This window comes from Sinocyclocheilus grahami, unplaced genomic scaffold, assembly GCF_001515645.1.
Source record: "Sinocyclocheilus grahami isolate Dianchi unplaced genomic scaffold, SAMN03320097.WGS_v1.1 scaffold1101.1, whole genome shotgun sequence".
Classification (NCBI taxonomy): domain Eukaryota; kingdom Metazoa; phylum Chordata; class Actinopteri; order Cypriniformes; family Cyprinidae; genus Sinocyclocheilus; species Sinocyclocheilus grahami.
The window spans coordinates 252,404-276,290 of NW_015506280.1; the positions used below are offsets into that span (position 1 = coordinate 252,404).

Consider the following 23,887-nt stretch of genomic DNA (forward strand, 5'->3'; position numbering starts at 1 on the left):
ATCAAATCTTTGTAGTTTTCATTATGAGAGCAAACATATAATCCAATGACTGTGAGATGTACAAATGAACGTTCCTTAAAAGCCTGTTGTATCATATTTGATACTTACATTTTAACATGATTGTTCTAAAAAACAATTATGCATGTAAAGTTGCTCCAGCATAGTAATGATATTTATGATTTATTTACATATACGTTTTTTATTATCCTGTATTGATATATCAAATTCTACTTTCAAATGATTCACATTCAGCATTTGAAACATGTACTGCTGTATTGTCTGCATTCCTTTAAAACTAGGATTACATATTTTCCATATGCATTACACCTATTTTGGTTTTGCCGACCAGAGATTAACAGGCAAAGCAGGACAAAAACAGCTTTGTTTTGCTCAAATTCACTCAGTGTTGCCAACTTAGCAATTGTGTTGCTACATTTAGCAACTTTTCAGACTACCCTAGCAACTTTTTCTTCCAAAAGCACCTAGCAACAAATTTAACAATTTTTAAAAAATTGATTTGGCAACTTTTGATAAGTGACTCAGGCAATAAAAAGGCAGATATTTTCCATCCAAATGACACAAAAAGAGGAAACCACTGATGCCTAGCAGCACACACATCACGTGAATTTGCAATTGTTCAATTTAATAATAATAATAATAATAATAATAGAATATGATGATTATTTAATTATTGATCATTTATGTAAGGATAAAAGAAACTAGAATACTTTGATCTCCTGAGAGACAAACAATGCACTGGCATCTTCAGGACACCCCACAGAGGGGTGGTGCAGGAAACACCTCTCTCACTACTGTAAGAAAAATTGAAAATCTTTCAGGACATTATCCATTATCCATTATCCATCATCCATTGTAACCCTGTAACTCGAAAACACAATGCGTAATTTAAAATACAGGAAAAAAACCATTAAAGAAAATTCTTTCATATTGACATAGTAGATTGTGCCTTATTTTTTACAGACTTTTCTTAGAGTGTAGCATACCAACTAACTACTAATACACTGCTTAAAGCATATTAGTTGAGAATGTGTAGAATTACTAGTTTACTAGCTATTAAAAAAAAAACTTAAATTGAAATCATTCAAAAATGTGTACGTTTTCAATGTATTTAAAAATACAGTTATTTATATTTTAATATTATATCATGCATATTATTTTACAAACAAATCTAAATTAACATATATATAAAAAAAATTTTTTTTGCTGAGATTTGATGATGTGACAATTTTGCGTCGTGATTACGCAATGACGTCACAACGTCATTTAGCAACAAATCGACCATCCTTTAGCAACTTCACTCAGTGAACATTTCGTCCAGGACTGAATGTTCTTTTAGGCGTTCAGGAATGTAGAAAACTGAATAGCTCTACCTAGAGGCCGGAAGAGTAAATTAGGCTTTTTCAGAGCAACGACGGATAATTGTTAAACGTAAGCTACTGGTGTCTACCCTTTTTATCGATATATAACCATATACAACTTCCCTTTGAATGACTAAATCGACATTCAGAGATAAATAAGCGTATCATTTGCCACGAAACGGCGTCGTTTCAATATGCCTGGGCAGCGCCTACTAGCGACGGCAAACGGAACTGCGTGCAGGACGCAAAATGGACGCAAACTTCTAACTTTCTGTTTCTTTTTCGTTTCGCTTTTGCTACTCTCTTCCAGATAGCGCGGCGTCCCTCGTGTAGACCAGCACGCGCTGTCGAAAGAATTCGAATCCCGGTCAGAATTCGAATTCCGTTCAGACCGAATCGCTGGCAGCCGTTCGTTTTCACAGCCCAACCTTTGCTGTCTTTATGTGGATTCGCTTCCTGGTTGCAACACACAGTCACACATTACAATTCAAGTCCTTCAAAACGCAGTTCAGCTTGAGAGACCAATCGTCGAGCATAAAAAATGCCCTTACAGCTTTAAATAAACATTTCATTACTATTTTACGGGAAAGGCAGCATCTTTTTATTCGTTTAAGTGGAATGTGGTGAGCCGTCGAAGATTAGAAATATCTAATATCTCGAGTGCAAAGCGAAATCCTGGGATCTATGCCTCGTCTTCATGGAGAATGAGACTAACTCGATCAACAGAAGGTGACTGGGGTTAGATGCCTCGCTGACACGTTTAGTTTCTGTTTTGACTTCAATAGCGTTTGTATAATGCGTTTTGTTTTGAAATATCTATCTATCTATATATATATATATTCAGAAATTAAATTCACAGTATTTGATGTGCTCTTTTTGTTTGTGTTGACAGCTAACGAAACTGTTAATAAGGTCATGGGTATTTCAATGTAATCACACTATTGCAGCTTTGTGTACAATTATAAACGACTAGCCTATTTTGGTTGAAAGAATTCACGAGTACTGGTTTGGTTGGTTGCTCTTCACTCTAAACCAGTTCAACACTTTTGAGTCAGCATGGTGCTGGTAAATCTACACGTGCTAGTCTTACCTTTGCTCCAAGCTTTTGAATTAATTTGAATAAGGGTTGATTACAGTCACGTTTATACTCCTGTACAATGTCCTCCCTTGTAGCTCCATCAGTGGTTTCTAGATCTTTCTGCATAATCTATAATATTATTAGTCATTATTCTCAGTGCTTTGAGATTTCTAAATGTAAATTATGGTCAGTATGGTTTGCAATTTGTCAGTAATGTTGATGTATTTACAGTTGTGTTATATATTACGTGTATAAATGTTGAGTTTTTAAGATTAAGTCACAATTGACATTGCAGTATCAATTTTATTATTTCTTTATTATTATATTATAAATGTGGTAACTTTTTTCGCTGGTCTAAGATGATCATTAGCTGATTCTAGCTTGGTTGACAGATGTTTCAAAAACCAGCTTGACCACCTTAAACTGGTATGACCAGCTGATAGCTGGCTTGTTGGTGGTCTAAGATGATCTGCCCACTAGTACCAGCTGAAACCAGCTAGAAAAGTTGGAAGTTCGAACTCCACCATGTGCAGAAGACAATAGGCTGTATCTCATATTTCTGTATAGTTGGATCGGTTAATGATGAACAAAGTTATTTTTTAATATTTGACATTATGGTTATATTATATCCTACATTTGGTTAGTGATTAGTGTGGAAACACTAACATGAGTGTTGCACAATACTTCACATAAAGAACAATGTGGGTTTTTTTCAGCATAAGAATTGCGCAATTATGCTTTCTTTAATGCACAATACTTTTTTTGTTTCTTTTAAAGGAGTTGTGTAGCCAGTTCATGAAACTGTTGGTTCTCTTACCGACCAAGTTGTTCACAAATTGGCTCTCTACCAGAGTTTATTGCTTTTACCAACCATTTATTTCAAAATGTCCTTGAGATGACTTTTACAACATGCTCTCTGGTTACAATTCCAGAGTGACAGAAAGTGACCTAGAAAAGTAAAACCATCCATTTAGTTTGTTATTGGAAAGAAGGAATGTTTTGGAAGATTGTGAAGCAGTTAGTATAACTCAAACATGTCTTTCCAGGTCTTCTGGAGCCTGTGCATCCAGGCTCAGCAACCTTTAATGAGAGTATTCTAGCTCCACTTCGTAACAACTATTTGTATGAGGAATCAGAAGAATGTTTCACGTACAACTCTGCCCATTTGATCAACAATGGCTCTTTACAAAAACGGGTTAGTTTTATCTAAATGTTCTCCATACTGCACTTAATTTTGAGTGATTAGTGAGATTTGTGTCATGTTATAATAAATGTCTTCTTCCAACAGTATGCTGCCTTTTGTTCCGAAAAACGGGAAAAAGGATATTCTGAACAGGAACTTGAAGAGTCATTTGGATTCCTGTTGCTTGATGATGCAAACAGGGTATAGTAATACAACACTAATGGAGTTTACTGAATCAGCCTGATTTCAAAACTGTTCTTTCTGAAACTTCAAACCCATTACAGCATCATTTGTTTCCCAACAGGCAAGGAAAATTGGCGAAACAGGCTTGTTAGTTGGACAACCAAAATGCACTACTCTTGGAGACTCGTTGAAAGGTAAAGAAAGCTAGCCATTGCATTATTTGGTGATCATTTTAGCATAACAGCCTGATGTGTTTACTTGCACGCACAAGATAATATTTCACATGTGCCTTCATACTTGTCTGACAGGACTTGTACTGTTTGTCAGCGACGGTTACTGGCATGAATCGCAGCTTTGTTTCTTTTTATATTTAGTGTAACAGAATTGCAATTTAGTTGTATTGCAGCTGAGTAAATCTGCCTCAAACCATCTAAATAAATAGCATATGCTAACAAAAATACTATTTAACGGATTACTAAAATAATGACTTTTATAATAATAGTGTTCACAGGGTTGGTCAGGAGAACTGCATATTTCCAAGTCCATCATGGTTATGAAAAGGAAAAGTGAAAGGATGCTACGTAAGAGATGCATTTAATCTAGAAAGAGAAAGTGAAGGTCTTCCTTTACACTGGTCTTCTCACTAGTGTATGAGATCAAATAGCCTAGATGCAGAAGTATTTATTGCAGTCTAAATTAAGGGTTCAATGCCTCTCTCAAATTTGCTAGAGACTACAAGGCTGTTATAAACTTCTGGTGGAAGACTATCATATTGTGGAGAAATGAGACCCATTTCAAGCAAAGGAATCTCAAATCACTAGACACATGGTGGGACCATCATGGCTTGAGGATGAGCAGATAATTAAGTAGTTTCTAATGAATTTTGTATCTTACAAATAGATTTAAGAGGAACGTCTGGGTGTTTGGTGGACAATAAAATCTGAATATGGGACATGCAGCACTACTACTACTAATAAACAATCTCATAATGAAAAAATACAATTTGATTACTTAAAGCAGGTTTGTGAAAGGGCCATTTGTTTAACCATATGGTCAAATTCAGCACATATTCTTCATATTAAAATTCTTTCAGGCCTTCACATGATAATGGGTTTCCATATTTCATTTCATTACTGGTTTTAAGTATGATGTAACTGGTAAATTATGCTTAGTTTATGTGGTTTGAGCCACTTCTGTTTCCTGTGAGGGGAAAGACTTGATATACACGCACCTTCGTGAGTCTAAAACCAAAGTCTCTCTTTACAAAGGTTGCGCAACCAAATAAGAGTAAACTTCATGTGATATTGACTGTAAGTTGCTATCATATCGATGTTCTCGTCTGAAAATATTTTCAAACGCAGTGAATAATCTGAAGGAGAATAAGATCAAGTTTGTATTTCAAAGTGTGAAATACTTTTTAGTTTTGTTTTAAGAATTTTGTGAACTAGAAATGTTGGTGCATTGTTAAGGTTTGTTTAGTCTCAACTCTAAAATATCACTGACAGCGCACACAGTCTGTTCTCTGACCATATGATGTAAACCAAAGTGTCAAGAACTGGGCGTAAGGGCATACACATGTTTTTTTTTTGTCAATCAGCCTGGAAAAGATACTACAGTATTTGTTAAAGACGTCTTAGCTGGAATTGCTGTAGCTTTCCTAAAGTAGTTTCAATAAATCTTTGAAAAATATTTTTTGCCTGAGCCATTTAAGTAGCACGTTATCTAGCTATTAGTTAGTAGAACTGTATATTCTACTTTGTTTTCTAAATTACAGTATATTATATGAATTATTATTGACTGCAATTTGGACCAGATTTTATGTTTTTTATTAAAAGCCTGGCAATGCGAGACTAGGACTTGTTGGCTTAATAATTACTAGGACTAAAGATTAAACTTGTTGGCTGCAGTTTAACATGTCAGGGCAAACAGACAGAACTACAGTGTATTATCAAAATTCCTAAATGTATATTTGTTTATATCTGATTATAAAAATTATACTTGGAAAACACCTTTAAATTAATAGTGTTATATTTTTTCCATGTTTTTAAATTAGAGTTTCATTTGCAATGCTTCATGGGATTGTGAACATTTGTAAAGAATTGTAAAAATAATAAAAATACGTTTCTTTTTTTCTAGATGCAAAGTCGGGTAAGGCAGCAGCACTTCAAGGCATGTTTATTTTCCCAGACTCAAGAACTGTGCCAAGAGGTAACAAGGAGAATCATTTGATTTATTATATTTTTACATCTGTGTACTTTATGCAGCTTTTATTTGCAAGTCTTTCGCATCTTACGAACATATGTTTTGTATGGTTTTATGTTTAGAAGCCAAATCTGACCTGCAAAATTCTAAGGTATCAACAGAAATAATGCAAGTAATCCCAGCACTCAACTATGCAGAAATGGAGATGGAAAAATGTCCTCCAAACCAGCAGGGGCGCTCTCTGATGTCTTTAGAGAAGCATTTGCAAGACTATGGGACTCTTTTTCACCCAGGGCTATTGGACGTTCCCACCAGGGAAGCCAGTATGTTTCCAGATCAGTATGATGTGCCTGGTGGTTTTACCCTAATATCGCCTAAATGGTCACAGGAGGCTGGTACTCAATTAAAATCCTATTTTGATGAGCCTTGTGGCTTTACGATTCCAGTAGGGAGGGCGTTGGAGTTACTCACTGCTGGTCGACAGCAGCGTGGTGATGATCACGATGATGATGTCTATTACTGCATATCATCACCTGAGGAGGTGCCACAGACTGATGCCCTTATTGAAATGGAGGTGACCAAGCAATCTGAGGCCATTAGTGATGCCTCTGACAAGACAGCTGAAACAGTTGAGAGACAAAAAGATAAGCAAAAGCATTTGTCCACAGAGCAGCCTCAACCTGCTTTGCCAGAGGGGCTTGGAAATCTGGGAACAGCTGTAGTTACAGTAGCTGACAGTGTGTTGGAATATCCAACTTCCACAGTGTCACCCAAATTGGATGATGTCCCTGCAGAGAATTGTGTAAGTATTGAGACTGATGTTGAGAAAAAGTCTCAAGGTAGTACTAAAGGAGATGCTGATGGAGTCAGTGTAGATTTATCTACACAAGAGACTCCCATCCAAGCTAGCAGTACACCATTAATCAAATCAGCAGAAGAAGGTGCTACTGCTGTAAGTGGGGGGATGGAGGATAATACACATCCTGAGAAAACAATGCCTGATCCTGATAAGAAAGTAAATCGGAGGTCTTTTTCAAGGCATAGAGGTAGGAAGCGCAGAACTCATTGGAAAACCATGCAGATTAAAAAAGTTCAAAAAAAGATTGCTTTACTAGCTTCAAGTTTGCCTGTCGTTTTGCCAGTGAATTCTCCCGATGACCCTACGAAAGACCAGATTAAGACTGAAACCGTGCATGCTGATGACATCAGTCAAAGACCCCATTCAACTCGTAGGGGCAAGGGATGCAGGCGAAATTTGAGTGAAGCCAGACAAACACAAGACCCTTTATTATGTGTGACAACTAAAACTATAGATGATCAAAGTATAAAAAATGAGACGAGTCCTTCAAAAAGAGAATGGCGGTCTCTTCCAAGGCGTAAAAGATTGTGGAATGTAGATGCCAATCTGAAACGTTCTTTGAGATCAGATGCTGTAAAGAACCATGAGGAAACTACAATGAATGTACAGCACAATGAAACAAAACAATGTTTGTCTAGCTCGCACAAGAGGAAGATGGAGGGATGTAGTTTGAGGGAACGATATGGTTTAAAGACCATAATCACAAACTGTGGTAGAGTCTTTGTTCCGCATGGTTCAGATGTTTACGTAGAGTCTGCAAAAAAGGAGAAAATGCATGTTGAGATGAGCATTGACACAAATGCAGAAATTATTTCTCCTGTGGAGAACAAATCCAAAGAAATAGTGGAAAGTAAGGGAGAATCTCCCTCGATGGGTAAAGAAGAACTGTCCTCAAAAGATCCACTGGTCAATGACAATAAAGACTCAGACAGCCCTTCAAAAGACATGCCAAGTGCGCTCTTGTCAGCATTAAGAATATTGAGAAAACTTAACAAAACCCATTCATTAGAAAGTGACAAAAGTCAGGATTTATGTCCAGAAAAGTCCATGAATGTGACATCAAACATGGCTGTAGGTGTCCAACAAAATAACAAAGATCATCCTGTTGCTGTTCAAGCAGATGCAACTTCCAGTATTCCCGGAGTTTCTGACCAGTCCACTCATTCGGACCAAAAAGTATCATCTCCTGACAAAATCAAAAAGAAAGCAAAACATGATGTGTACAGTGCAATATCTATAAGCAAATTAAAGACGGTGCTCAGAAGGGGAAAGAGGATGAAATCTCCTTCCCCTGGAGGCAGTGCAAAATCTGAACCAGATAACACAGAGCCAGAGTCGAAAAAAGGAAAGCTGGGTGCCATCATGGATCTGAAGTGTGATACTCCCAAAACTGAGTTGAAAGACAAAGGATTACAACCCATAAATGATGAGGCACTGCATACGCCAATGAAAAGTGTGGAGTTAACAAAACAACCTGTGTCTTGGAGAGGTCTTATTCACAAGGCATCAAACGAAAATGGTAAGAAAATTATTAGTTTACACGTTCCGTCATTAAAAACATTTTCACATACCAAGAGTGGGAAAGTGTCCAGAAAGTCCAGTTTCAAACCTCAATCCTTTGTGATTACGTTTCATTCTCTGTAGTAGTCACTAAATTAGACTGGCTTGATATTAAGGCATGATTATGCTGGTGTATTAAAATTGGCCCCACGTTTTCCTTGTCTTCAGTGTGCATGTTCTTCTGCTTCTTAAGGCCACTGTCATACTCTACTTCCTCTTATTCTTTTGTATGTCTGCATGATTATGCACTTTGCTACTGCTATTTTATGCTTTGTCTTTGTTTTTGTCTATTTCTTACAGGGTCCCTCAATTTTGACACATCAGCACCTTTTGAAATAGCAAAGCACACTGACCAGCAGCTCATATCTTCGCTTATTGGGGATAGGGTGGGAAGAAGAAGAATTAGCACTGATGGCAAAGCCAGTGCAGAGAGACTGAGCACGGGTGCATCTCTGCCCCCAGATGCTTTGAGTTTACTGATCCAGTTTCAAACCTCAATCCTTTGTGATTACGTTTCATTCTCTGTAGTAGTCACTAAATTAGACTGGCTTGATATTAAGGCATGATTATGCTGTGTATTAAAATTGGCCCCACGTTTTCCTTGTCTTCAGTGTGCATGTTCTTCTGCTTCTTAAGGCCACTGTCATACTCTACTTCCTCTTATTCTTTTGTATGTCTGCATGATTATGCACTTTGCTACTGCTATTTTATGCTTTGTCTTTGTTTTTGTCTATTTCTTACAGGGTCCCTCAATTTTGACACATCAGCACCTTTTGAAATAGCAAAGCACACTGACCAGCAGCTCATATCTTCGCTTATTGGGGATAGGGTGGGAAGAAGAAGAATTAGCACTGATGGCAAAGCCAGTGCAGAGAGACTGAGCACGGGTGCATCTCTGCCCCCAGATGCTTTGAGTTTACTGGCTGACTTGGCTCTTGGTGCAAGTAATGATAAAATGTTAATGAACTTAGAAGCCAAGGCTGGCCAGGAGGCCCTTGATGGAGTGAATGCTAGCGGCTCCCCGGAGTCACTCCTTAATGCCCTTCTTCGTTATCCATCAGCCAGATTTAATTTACCCCCCCGGTCTCCTTTCCCAGAAGGTCTTTTAGTGACTGGGGAACTGATTTTGGAAATATCAAAAGAGCATTCTTACTCACAGACCACCTCTCCGCTGTCAGGTTTGTCAGGTCCATCCCCCAAGGTTTCTTTTTCATCTGGAAGTGTAGAATCACCTCTGTCATTGAAAACTGGGCTTCATCTGAACCTACCCAAAGATGCTGTGGCCTCTTGTCATCAAGAGGAAGGGGGCAAAGCAGAATGGAAGCATTTGATTACTCCAAATAAACCATTGTCGGAGATCCTAAAGACGAAACCGCGGAGATCCAGAATTTTACGCAACAGAAGCATAATCGAAAAGGAGGGAATGATTCAAGTGACGAGGATTTGGAAAGAGCCATATGATTTTAAATTTGACAGCAAGTTAACCAATGAAAGTAAAGACAAAGCTGTCACACGAGCACTTCATGGGTAAGTAGTGCTTGTTGCTCCTAAATCTCGATTAAGGTTTAATTATGATTATTGTGGTGAATCTTTAATATTGTTTTTATGTTGATTTGTGGCCAACAAGCTATTCACACAAGACAAAAATCAAAACATTATGGCTTTTATTTACTTATTTTTCTGATTAGTGACAGAATAGTGACAATTTAAAGGAATAATTCACCCAAAACTAAAAATTCAAAACTCAAAAATAAGGATTTTATTTGTCTGCTGGTACACGCCATTTCCATTTTTTTTAGTTGCCTTTCCAATATTAAAAAATTTAATAATTTTTTTAATTAAAAGGTATTAATTAATTTTTATTTTCCATATATATTTCTTATTATTTTTATTCTTAATATTTTAGAATAACTAATAACTAACTAACTAATAGAATATAATTTTTATTCTATTATCGTGTTATTTTTTACATAAACTTTTACGCATTTTACTAATTGGGCTTTTCCTAAACTATTGTCAAACTGAAATGAAAGCGAGTAAAATATGTTGAAATATGATATGCATTCATATAGGCAACTTACATATAGGCTAAATGTCGTAAGAAACGAGGATGTAAATATTTTGCTATCATATAAAAAAATATTAAATATAATACGATATAGATATAAAGTAATGTGAATGTTTACACTGCAGCATGACGAATGTTACAGTCTAATGTTTAGATCAGTATTTGATCTACTATCAGTTGTCGATGTTTATAATGTGCTAAGCAATAAGAATTTAGTTTATAAAATATCAGAATGTTGTTTATGAACTTTGTGTTAATACAGACAAAGCGTATGTGCATGAATGACGGTACAAAATCGTGTTGTTTTTTTATTAGGAGTGGACAAAATTAGTATTAGTAACTGCTAATGTTGTATACATGTACCGTACGTCAGTGTGAATGAAATATGATACTAATTGCTTTGAAAAGTTTAATGCTTACAGCTTGATACGTGTAGGCCTACCCCTGGTTTCACAGAGAACACAGAGGACACAGGCTTAAGCCTAGTTCCAGACTAAAATACATTTCTGAGCTGTTTTAACTGAAAGAAACTTGCACTGACATACCTTAAAATATGTCAGTTCCATTGTTTTATCTCAAGATGCACCAGTAATGTTTTCTTCTGGCACATTTATAAAAGTTAATGTAATTAGTAATTAATTACTTTTTTTAAAGTAACTTACCCAACACTGTATGTAACACTGATGACATGATGCAAACAATTACTGATTGGTTTGTATTTTTAACAAATATTCTTATTGATTCTATCAAGACTATTGCAAGTCTTTACAATTACAATTTCTCTTTTGCAAGATATAAAAATGCCACATACTTAAAATATGCCAAAGATGCGGTTTGCAACAGTAACAGTTTTAACATCGTTTACCAGCTTTTGTGGTAATCTTTTGAGTAATCATAACCCATAAATAGACATTCCAAAAAGGCTCTGAATTTCTTTTTCCTTCTTTCTTAATGTTGACAGGAAATGGAACTTCGACATTGAAGACACCTATGAGGATGTCCATCTCATTTTTCACATGTGGATTGGTCTTTTCTATAGTAAACCCACCTCCAGGTTATTTCATCTTGAAAACAGTACCGCACTTCCAAAGGAGAAGGAGGTTGAAATTGTTAATTTGGACATAAACGCTATTCAGAATGCCGTGTCATTGCTCAGTGTTGATTTGAGCCAGAAAGCGGACTCGGCCAAGCCTGTGCATGTTTCATCAGAGGTTTTGGATCTTTCTGTGAAAAATGATGAGCCTGTGAATCTGCATTCAGTCTCAAATCAGTGCAAAAGCAAAGACACTGCATCACAATTTGGTGAAATGTCATCTCATAAAAATATTCTTATTGATTCTATCAAGACTATTTCAAGTCTTTACAATTACAATTTCTCTCATTTAGAGAATGTCTTGAGTTTGCAAGATATAAAAATGCCACATACTTAAAATATGCCAAAGATGCGGTTTGCAACAGTAACAGTTTTAACATCGTTTACCAGCTTTTGTGGTAATCTTTTGAGTAATCATAACCCATAAATAGACATTCCAAAAAGGCTCTGAATTTCTTTTTCCTTCTTTCTTAATGTTGACAGGAAATGGAACTTCGACATTGAAGACACCTATGAGGATGTCCATCTCATTTTTCACATGTGGATTGGTCTTTTCTATAGTAAACCCACCTCCAGGTTATTTCATCTTGAAAACAGTACCGCACTTCCAAAGGAGAAGGAGGTTGAAATTGTTAATTTGGACATAAACGCTATTCAGAATGCCGTGTCATTGCTCAGTGTTGATTTGAGCCAGAAAGCGGACTCGGCCAAGCCTGTGCATGTTTCATCAGAGGTTTTGGATCTTTCTGTGAAAAATGATGAGCCTGTGAATCTGCATTCAGTCTCAAATCAGTGCAAAAGCAAAGACACTGCATCACAATTTGGTGAAATGTCATCTCATAAGCATGAAATGGCACCAAGGCATTCACCTACTGGGACAAGTCTCTCCTCCAGTCCGAAAGTTACAGCATTGATGGTAATAGATTATATCTTACACCATTAACATTGTACAGTATTTAGGTGATGTAAACAATGTATTTCTTTATTTTCCCCTTGATGAGATATTGTATATTTTTATAGAATTTTAAAATGTTCCATGACAACAGAAATCAGTCATTTGTGAACTCTTTAATAATTAATCATTCTAAAATGTCTAGATTGTTTTGTTATTATAAACAAATTCTTATTTTTATAGAATCTTTCATTTTTCTGAGATAACAATTTGTTAGCTTTTAGTCTTTAGTTTCTTGTCATCTTTATACATAAAGTACTGTGCAAAAGTTTTAGGCCATTAGTATTTTCACCAAAAAAAATGGGGGAAAATGATTTTAATCCAGTTATTTCTATCTTTTGCTGTAGTGTATCAGTAGGAAATATGAGTTTACATTTCCAAACATTCCTTTTGCCATTAATTGTAATTGAGATTTTTGTATTCACAAGGAGTCTGACAACAGCCAGTGCTCCACACAGAGATCTGATCTCACCATCATCCAGTCCGTCTGGGATTACAAGAAAAACAAAAAGCTGAGATAGACTAAAACCAGAAGAACTGTGGCAACGTCTCCAAGATACTTGAAGAAGCCTTCCTGCTAAGCTACAGAACTGTGAAAAGTTTTAGGCGCTTGTGTAAAAATGCTGTTAGCTGTGAGGATGCATTCAAAAATAATGTCATGAATAGATTTATTTATCAATTAACTTCTATTTACTAAATCTAATCAACAGTCGGTGTGACCACCCTTTGCATTTAAAACCGTTTTTGTCCTAGGTACACTAGCACAGTTTTTCAGGTAGCTTTGTGGGAAGGTTTCTCAAAGTGTCTTGAAGACATTGCCACAGTTCTTCTGAATTTAGTCTGTATCAGTTTTTTTCTGTTTCTTCATGTAATCCTAGATGGACTGGATGATGGTGAGATAATATCTCTGTGTGGAGCATACTGTTTGTTAATGGCAAAAGGAATGCTTGGAAGGAAGTGAAAACTGATATACTTACAAGACAGAAATAACTGACTTAAAACAAAGACTCTAGAATACCCAAGACGTGTCACTCGTATAGTTTTGAATGGGGGAAAAATGCAAAGCTCAATATGGCCGCTCTATCGAAGGAAGCCCCGCCTTCTGAGTAAAATAGCCAATCGCTCATCGGTAAAGTCATCACGTCACTGCAGCTGTCGTTAGAAGTCCCGGGTGCTATAGAAACAGTCAGCATTCTGGAGACGTGCGCTTAGGATTGCGTATGTGCATTGGCTGGTCTAGCCTGAAAAATAAGCTTTTTTTGATGCTATTTGAGCAAAAGAAACAACATTTATGAGACAGTTGTTGTCAGATTTCATTGGTGATTTCAAATCTGAAATTTAATCATCAGCTTGCCGAACAGTTTTGGAGAATTTAATGTTTCCCCATTCAAAGAGATGGGAGCTACACTTGCGTGCCCAAGAGGCATTTCAAAGATGGCTGCCAGGTGAAATGACTTGCCTTAAAGGGACTTTGCTTAAAACCTTGTGTGTTTGTTTTTTTGGTGAAAATACTAATGACCTAAGACTTTTGCACAGTACTGTTTGTTTTTAAGTATATATTCTTGTACAGCGGATTTAATATTGATTTATTTGCATATTTTAATTTCTCTGTTACAGAATTATAGATCTGCTGTGGATGTACCAATGGAAAGTTCAGTGCCTGACCGTGACAATGGCACTGATGATGAAAATTACATCACCACTGACTGCTCATATTCACAGCTCTTGAAGAAAAACAGTGCGTACAACTATTTGTGTGAGCAAGCATCAAATATGAGAATAGGTGTTCGGATACTTAAACCAAAGGTCAGAAATGTTGCAAATACTAAAGTATCCACCAGCGTGAACACTTCTGGTCCCCCCAAAATTGGTGTTTTCCATCAAATACTTAGTCCCATAAAACCATCAGCATTCTCAAAACCACACCGTCTGGTTTTGGGTAGGAAAAGTTTTGATCTGGGTTTAAAGAATGAAACTGGGCATGTGCCGCATATAAATCTGCAAAAGGAGAATATGCCTGACAGTGCAGGCAGTAAAGAGATTTTTGAAGCAAAGAAAGAAAGAAAGAAAGATGGGTGCCCAGAAGCTGTGGTTGATGAAAATGTTGACAAGACTTTAGAACTTAAAACTGGAGCATCTGTTTTGTTGGAGGAAGAGAGTGTATATGTGGCTGAAGAGAGTAAAGTTCTCTCAAATGAATTTTCTGAGATAACAATTTGTTAGCTTTTAGTCTTTAGTTTCTTGTCATCTTTATACATAAAGTACTGTGCAAAAGTTTTAGGCCATTAGTATTTTCACCAAAAAAAATGGGGGAAAATGATTTTATTCCAGTTATTTCTATCTTTTGCTGTAGTGTATCAGTAGGAAATATGAGTTTACATTTCCAAACATTCCTTTTGCCATTAATTGTAATTGAGATTTTTGTATTCACAAGGAGTCTGACAACAGCCAGTGCTCCACACAGAGATCTGATCTCACCATCATCCAGTCCGTCTGGGATTACAAGAAAAACAGAAAAAGCTGAGATAGACTAAAACCAGAAGAACTGTGGCAACGTCTCCAAGATACTTGAAGAAACCTTCCTGCTAAGCTACAGAACTGTGAAAAGTTTTAGGCGCTTGTGTAAAAATGCTGTTAGCTGTGAGGATGCATTCAAAAATAATGTCATGAATAGATTTATTTATCAATTAACTTCTATTTACTAAATCTAATCAACATTCGGTGTGACCACCCTTTGCATTTAAAACCGTTTTTGTCCTAGGTACACTAGCACAGTTTTTCAGGTAGCTTTGTGGGAAGGTTTCTCAAAGTGTCTTGAAGACATTGCCACAGTTCTTCTGAATTTAGTCTGTATCAGTTTTTTTCTGTTTCTTCATGTAATCCTAGATGGACTGGATGATGGTGAGATAATATCTCTGTGTGGAGCATACTGTTTGTTAATGGCAAAAGGAATGCTTGGAAGGAAGTGAAAACTGATATACTTACAAGACAGAAATAACTGACTTAAAACAAAGACTCTAGAATACCCAAGACGTGTCACTCGTATAGTTTTGAATGGGGGAAAAATGCAAAGCTCAATATGGCCGCTCTATCGAAGGAAGCCCCGCCTTCTGAGTAAAATAGCCAATCGCTCATCGGTAAAGTCATCACGTCACTGCAGCTGTCATTAGAAGTCCCGGGTGCTATAGAAACAGTCAGCATTCTGGAGACGTGCGCTTAGGATTGCGTATGTGCATTGGCTGGTCTAGCCTGAAAAATAAGCTTTTTTTGATGCTATTTGAGCAAAAGAAACAACATTTATGAGACAGTTGTTGTCAGATTTCATTGGTGATTTCAAATCTGAAATTTAATCATCAGCTTGCCGAACAGTTTTGGAGAATTTAATGTTTCCCCATTCAAAGAGATGGGAGCTACACTTGCGTGCCCAAGAGGCATTTCAAAGATGGCTGCCAGGTGAAATGACTTGCCTTAAAGGGACTTTGCTTAAAACCTTGTGTGTTTGTTTTTTTGGTGAAAATACTAATGACCTAAGACTTTTGCACAGTACTGTTTGTTTTTAAGTATATATTCTTGTACAGCGGATTTAATATTGATTTATTTGCATATTTTAATTTCTTTGTTACAGAATTATAGATCTGCTGTGGATGTACCAATGGAAAGTTCAGTGCCTGACCGTGACAATGGCACTGATGATGAAAATTACATCACCACTGACTGCTCATATTCACAGCTCTTGAAGAAAAACAGTGCGTACAACTATTTGTGTGAGCAAGCATCAAATATGAGAATAGGTGTTCGGATACTTAAACCAAAGGTCAGAAATGTTGCAAATACTAAAGTATCCACCAGCGTGAACACTTCTGGTCCCCCCAAAATTGGTGTTTTCCATCAAATACTTAGTCCCATAAAACCATCAGCATTCTCAAAACCACACCGTCTGGTTTTGGGTAGGAAAAGTTTTGATCTGGGTTTAAAGAATGAAACTGGGCATGTGCCGCATATAAATCTGCAAAAGGAGAATATGCCTGACAGTGCAGGCAGTAAAGAGATTTTTGAAGCAAAGAAAGAAAGAAAGAAAGATGGGTGCCCAGAAGCTGTGGTTGATGAAAATGTTGACAAGACTTTAGAACTTAAAACTGGAGCATCTGTTTTGTTGGAGGAAGAGAGTGTATATGTGGCTGAAGAGAGTAAAGTTCTCTCAAATGAAGATAGCCGGCATGGATGTCTGACAATTATGGAAGATGGAAATGTTGAAGAAAACATAACTTCTGAAATGCCTAGCCAAAATCAGACTAGTATTGTAGAGCATAAAGAGACTGCTCATGCAAAGGAAAATCTTAAACCTTTACTAGATCTGAAAGATCATGCAAATGTGGTTGATGAGCTGAGAGATGCTGCATCACATGAGACTAATGTTGAAGAGCATAATGAGATGTCAAATGCAATGGAAGAACCGAAACCTTTACTAGATGACACAAATCTAGTTGACCATGTTAATGAGCTAAGTGATATTTCATCAGATGAGAGGAGAGTTGAAGAGCATAAAGAGACTGCTCATGCAAAGGAAAATCTTAAACCTTTACTAAATCTGAAAGATCATGCAAACATGGTTGATGAGCTGAGAGATGCTGCATCACATGAGACTAATGTTGAAGAGCATAATGAGATGTCAAATGCAATGGAAGAACTGAAACCTTTACTAGATGACACAAATCTAGTTTACCATGTTGATGAGCTAAGTGATATTTCATCAGATGAGAGGAGAGTTGAAGAGCATAATGAGACTTCTAATGCAAATGAACTTAAGCCTGTGCATGATCTAAAAGATGCTTTGTCAGAAGAGACTAACATTGAAGAGTGTAATGAGTTTTCTAATGCAAAAGAAGAGCATGATCTGAAAGATCAATCAAATGCGGTTGATGCATCATCCCATGAGATTGAAGGTAATGACACTAAAGAGCCTGTGGAAGAGAAAGAAGGTCATACAGGTAAGGAAATGATGCAAGAAATTGAGATTAAGTCGCAAAAGGAAGAGGCAAACCTGGATGGCAGTGATACTGAATGCGAGACGTCCACAGCAATGGAGGAACATCTAGATGAGTTTGCTTTGGGTCTGCAGGATGATATAAACAGTGTTAATATGGAATTCAGTGATGAAGATTCTGAAACCAAGGTACAGATGGAAGTTTATGTTCAGAACAGCTCCTCTGACAAATCATCTGCCTTCATCGATGATGACCATGACATGAAGATGCAAAAGAGTGAAAAACAACCTCAGGCACCAGAGGAGGCAAACCTTGAAGATGATGCCCTTAAAGAATTTAGCAAAGATTCATGCCAGGGTGAAGATCAGCTCTTGTCTGTTCAAGAGAAACACACCCCAGCTGCTAATAATGATACTCCTGAAGTAATGCATGATGAGAGTGAAACCAAGACTATTGAGCAGTGTATAGTGGTCCAACAAGAAGCTCTTGACGTTTGTCAGGATGAGTCAAAACCAACAAGTACTGCTGAACCCACCAAAATAGATACGAGTCATTCAGAAAAAGATGATGAAAGAGATTTAGGACCGCAAGATGCATCTGAAGTCATTGGTGAGGATGGCACACTCGTAGACGAGAATGAAACACAAAGTCAAGGTTCTTTTGAAGATCAGGTCATAGAAACATACCAAGAATGCCTGTCCCCCAAAATTTGTGCATCACCCCCCAATACCACGACTGACTCTCGTAATGAAGCAGTTGCTCATCAAGCTTTGACAATCAACAAACGCTCAGAAGTGGAGGTAAACAGTATGTGCTCTACTCCCACTCAAGATGAAATTTCATGTTATCCAGAAGTAAACAGTACCTCGTCTTCTCTGGAAATATTGATCGGGTTCTCAAAGAAATTAAGAGCTCTGCCAGTACCACATCACGTTGTAGGTCCAATCCTGACCTGGCTACATGTCCCATGACTGTTCGGTTTTCAAATCTCAGCGAAGTAGAGAGTTCCGCTGAACTTGGTAAAGCTCAGCCATCACTTTCCGATTTTAAGATTAAAGTGGACATGTCCGACAGGAAAGAGATGAGGAAAAAAGTGAGAAACCGTAAACCTCTCCAAAGACCTTTCTGTGATAAAGGCAATGACGTTAAGTTCTCTGGGATATCAGAAATAACACAGCAATGCGCTGTTGCATACAAGTCCATGATGAATGACGTCTGCAGCGGGAAGACTCTCCCTTGTCCAGCTGAGGCAAGAAAGAGGAAGTTTGATCGAGAGAGTGTTAGGCATTATCCTAGATTCTGTGGGCGCATCAAGAAAAACGTTTTTGACAATCCTCATGACAATCTAAAGTCTACTGTGAGGCAAGCGTCTAAGACTAAGTACAGGTTCTATATCCTTGTCACATCAACAGATACCTTCTTTAAAGAAACCAAGGTAAGAAAGTTAATGCATTAGAAGAATCTTATAAAGTGGTCCAAAACATTGAAAAGATTTTCATGTGAATTTCTTTGTAGAACCTTTTGGAGATTGAGGGCCACATACCGGTTGAGCCAGATGAGTTTGACCTCAATGGTGACGATCAGTCCCCTCTGCTCATTATACTGAGGAATGAGGACATTGCAGAGCACATATGTGAGGTAAGTGAATGAGTGAAGCAGAGCATTTTGTTAAAGCACTAGTGTTAATTCCTCAGTAACAAATGTGTTAAGCTGAAACTGTAAATCATAATTTAATTTGATGATTTTGCCTAGAGACAAAAAGGCAGCTTGAAACATTTGAAGAGTTCATTTGCAAAAACCGATAACTCCATTTTAATTTAGTTTTTTTTTTTATTGCGCATTTCAAGTAATATCAATCAAAATGCAGTTGGGCTGTTTTGATTTAGTAATAATAACTTAAACAAATACAGGTAATTTGCAAAATTAAAGTTAATTGAAAGTATGTTTTTTTTAGCATATTAAAAGTTTGTTTTGTAGCAAAAGCAGATAACTCCAACAGTCGTTTTTTTTGGGAAAAGCAGATAACTCCACATTTCATGTTTTAGAGTTTAAAAAAACACTTGTTTAGTCTTTGTAATGTCCTCAGATGACAATGTAGATGCCTGACAAACGTTGTTGCTATTGTGATCATAAACTGTATGGATGTGATTACACGCAATGCACGGAGCTTTTCCCTCGCCATTGTAACGCGTTGCTTTTGCAAGGTTCCGTGAAAACGTTTCAGCTCTTATTTTCCTTTTTCGCCCTGAAGATGATATCACAGGTTCATCAAATTCGTCAAAATTATCCATCCTCGATCACTTTTAGTCAGCTTTGACGAAACTCCTCTCAGCTAGCACGTCTTTTCAAAGTGAAAGTAGCCTTGTCACCTGACCTGAATACAGAGCGCTGATTTGCTAAAATGGATTTATCGGCTTCTGTTCAAAAACAACAAGGGCGCTTGTCGGCTTCTGCAGTAAAACGTGAACTCGTGATGCCTTGAAAGTGGACAAAACCGGCTTTTTTGACAAAACGTGTTTAGGGTTCAGATCGCGCTATATGTGAAGAATAATGCACGGCAATCTTTTTTTTTTTTAAATGGCGTTTATCGGTTTTTGCAAATGATCTCTTCATTTTATTGGCTCTTTGATTTAAGACATGATTAAAGGCTGTGAATAAAATAGAACTTTAAAATTGACAGAAAATAGGCAAATTATGCTAAGGATGCACTTTAAATGTATTTGTAGATTGGTTGATATTGCATATGATAATGGATATTTAATTGTGCATGCTTATTTCCAATATTTTTACATTTAGATTGCCTTTGCCATTATCGAACAGTAAAAGTTATTCTAAATTAATAATAATAATTTAATAACACTACTTAATATAATCTTTAACAAATCTCAAATATAATATCGCTTAATTCATACTTTACATTATGTTGTGATGCCTTCATTCACTTGTAGCATTTAAAATATATATTTTTAATAGTAAAATTTTTATATTTTAAAATGAACATTTATCAGTTACATATCATTATTATCTAGAATTTTAATATCAATACATTCCTAGAAGAAGAGAAGAAAAGCTATGCTATACTAAATTTAAGCTTTCTCCTAAATGGAGTTTCAGATCTGTTGAGCACATATATCTTTTTTGGGTTGAATTAGCGTGAATTAAATGCCTGTTAATTTTTCGTTTCGTAATTTGGTCAAACAGAAGTAGAGGGGAAAAAAATGTCGTTTCAAAAATAGTTTCTTTGTGAACTACATGTTTAATTGAGGTTGGCTTCTGAATGTTTTTCTATTTAACCAGGTACCTTGTTTGCTGGAATTGAAGTCATCGCCCAGTGTCCTGTTTGCTGGCATCGACCGACCCAATGACATAGTGAACCTCACTCACCAAGAGCTTTTTGCTAAGGGAGGCTTTATAGTATGTGACGAATTGGCTCTCGACACACTTACTCTAGGTACTGATCAAGTTGCTACACAAATTATGCATGTTGTTTTACTGGAGATGGACTGCTACATTATGACATTTTCATTTGACTTGTTTTATCAAATTTATATGAAGACGACATGAAAAAAGTTGTTGGGATCCTGGAAGAGTTAGACAAGCAAGGGAAATGGAAATGGTTTCTGCACTACAGAGACAGTCGCAGACTTCGGGAAAATGCAAGGTATCAAAAATCCTTTCCCACCGCTGGATGTGAGGGCCTTCAAGGACTGTTCCCTGTTGTGTTTATACAAAAGCTACAATTAGTTAGTATTTGCTTACTTAGTTGTTGGCGTAGAGTCTCACTTTCCTCTAATCTCCAGGTCCAGTCCTGAGGGAAGTAGGAAGCAGCAGTTTATTGATTGCTGTCAGAAAGCTGGCAAAGTCGAGGTCTTGCCCTATCATGACTGTGATGTCATGTCACGGAACCGACCCGACTACCTCTTCTGTTTGACTCGACTCCAGATCCAAAATGCCTCTGTTCGCTTTCCTGTGTTTATTACAGGTAAGAGTTTAGATTTTTGTGAAAAGTCCACAGTTGAAGTACTATGAATAACATTTATGAATAACATTTAATTTAAGCATTTAAAAATTACAATAACCCAATATATTTTTTGCAAAACATATCACAATCCATAAAAATTCTTATATTTAAATGTATAAAATATTTTAAAGGGATAGTTCACCCAAAAATGAAAATTCTGTCATTAATTACTCACCCTCATGTCATTTCAAACCCATAAATCCTTCGTTAATCTTCGGAACACAAATTAAGATATTTTTGATGCATTCTGACAGCTCTCTGACCCTCCCATAGACAGCAAGGGTACTACCACGATCAACGTCCAGAAACATTGCAAGGAGATCGGTAAAATAATCGGTAAAATGTTGTTCAGTGTCAGCCGCACCACACAGATACGTTTTCTACATTGTTTGGGCTTTGATTTGAACGAAAACAACGTATCCGTGTGGCGCAAACATACGCTGTTTGCGTTCAGTGGATACCGGCCAAAATTGCGCTAGGGTGAAGCGGAGGAGACGAATTGTTGAATAAAGTCGTAGAATTTTTATTTTTGGGTGAACTAACCCTTTAATTTCACCCGTTTTCTCTGTTTATTACAAGTGAGAGTTTGCATTTTTGTGAAAACTTCACAGGGCCAGTTTACATCAGTGAAAGTACATCAGCCTATTGAATTGAATACTTCAATAATTTAAAATTGATTTAATAAATAAAAAATTACCATAACCCAAAACATCATTAAAATAGGTATATTTAAATGTTTAAATTATATTCATTTTACTCCTTACATAAACATTGAGTATGTGGTGGATCTGTTTGTGATATTTTACTCATACAGTTACTCAAGTGCTTGGAATTCTTTGTCCCAATAATCTTCACACCCACCAGATGAGCAAGCTTTTAATTGTAATTGCACTGCAAAAATGATCAAATCATACAGTTAACCTATATTCTGCTCAGACAAGTCCCTAAAGTTTAAGTCAAGTCTCAAGTCTCTTAGGTGGAGTCCAAGTCAATTTTAAAGTGCCCCTATTATGTTATTTTTTAAAAAGTGACGTGACATATGACCAAGTATGGTGACCCATACTAGGAATTAGTGCTCTGCATTTAACCCATCCTTAGTGCACACACACAGCAGTGAACACACACACCGTGAGCACACACCCGGAGCAGTGAGCAGCCATTTATGCTGCGGCGCCCAGGGAGCAGTTGGGGGTTCGGTGCCTTGCTCAAGGGCACCTCAGTCGTGGTATTGAAGGTGGGAGAGAGCGCTGTACATTCACTCCCCCCACCTACAATCCCTGCCGGTACGAGACTCGAACCCACAACCTTTGGGTTACGAGTCCGACTCTCTAACCATTAGGCCACGACTTCCCAAGGTTCCTAATATTGTTTTGGGAGTCTCCTACAATAGGTCCTACAATGCATGCAAAGTCAACAAAAGCATCACACGTGTACAGTATGTAATAATGCTGGCTTGGTGTGTTTATAAATGAACTGTTGTGATATTTGATACAGCAGCACATATAATGAATGAATGAGAGCATAATCAGACAGACTGATCTTTAGCTCTTGACCACACTGCAAAAAAAATGGCTTATCATACTTAGTATTTTTGTCGTGTTTCTAGTCAAAATATCTAAAAAAAAAAAAAAAAATTCTTAAATCAAGATACTTTTACTAGATTAGCAAAATAACTTAACTTCAGGGGGGGGGGAAACTAAATTAAGTGCATTTTGATCAAAACAAGTAAAATTATCTGCCTGTGGGGTAAGTAAAATATTCTTAAAACAAGAGTATTTTACTTACCCCACTGGCAGATAATTTTACTTGTTTTAAGCAAAATGCGCTTAATTTAGTTCCCCCCCCCCCTTCAAACAAGACTAAATATCTTAAAGGGGTCATATGATGCTTTTTTAAAGATCATTATTTGGTGTAACAGAATATGTTGACATGCTTTAATGTTCAAAAAACACATTATTTTTCAAATACTGTACATTATTGTAGGTCCTCTATGCCCCGCCTCTCTCAAACGCATCGTTTTCTACAAAGTCCCTCCTTCCGACAAGCGCAGTCTGCTCTGATTGGCCAGCTGACCCAGTGCATTGTGATTGGCCGAACACCGCAAGCACTCGTCGGAAATGTAACGCCCCTTACCATATTCGCGAGCTTCATCTTTCAAAATAAATGTAAAGACCGAGCCCGAAAGGGGAACAGAGTCGAATGACAGACACAGTGATGAAGCTGGTATGTGTTTGCAGTACACAAGCCACGGTTAAGACCGCTGACTCCACAGAGACGTAACCCTGTCTCTCTCTCTCTCTCTCTCTCTCTCTCTCACACACACA

General features: G+C 37.1%; 1 protein-coding gene across 1 annotated transcript in view; it reads left to right on the forward strand.

Moving 5' to 3' along the window:
* The first annotated feature begins 1,601 nt into the window (after positions 1-1,601).
* Positions 1,602-23,887, forward strand: part of LOC107566806 (uncharacterized) — a 25,636-nt gene continuing 3,350 nt past the window's right edge. The window contains 16 exon segments of the mRNA XM_016252355.1: positions 1,602-2,094; positions 2,096-2,108; positions 3,504-3,652; positions 3,746-3,841; positions 3,945-4,017; positions 5,960-6,031; positions 6,148-7,071; positions 7,168-8,403; positions 9,188-9,971; positions 12,089-12,521; positions 16,183-18,402; positions 18,405-18,977; positions 19,058-19,180; positions 20,840-20,993; positions 21,098-21,203; positions 21,343-21,524. Coding sequence (XP_016107841.1) covers positions 2,077-2,094; positions 2,096-2,108; positions 3,504-3,652; positions 3,746-3,841; positions 3,945-4,017; positions 5,960-6,031; positions 6,148-7,071; positions 7,168-8,403; positions 9,188-9,971; positions 12,089-12,521; positions 16,183-18,402; positions 18,405-18,977; positions 19,058-19,180; positions 20,840-20,993; positions 21,098-21,203; positions 21,343-21,524 — 7,156 coding nt within the window. The 5' untranslated portion in view covers positions 1,602-2,076.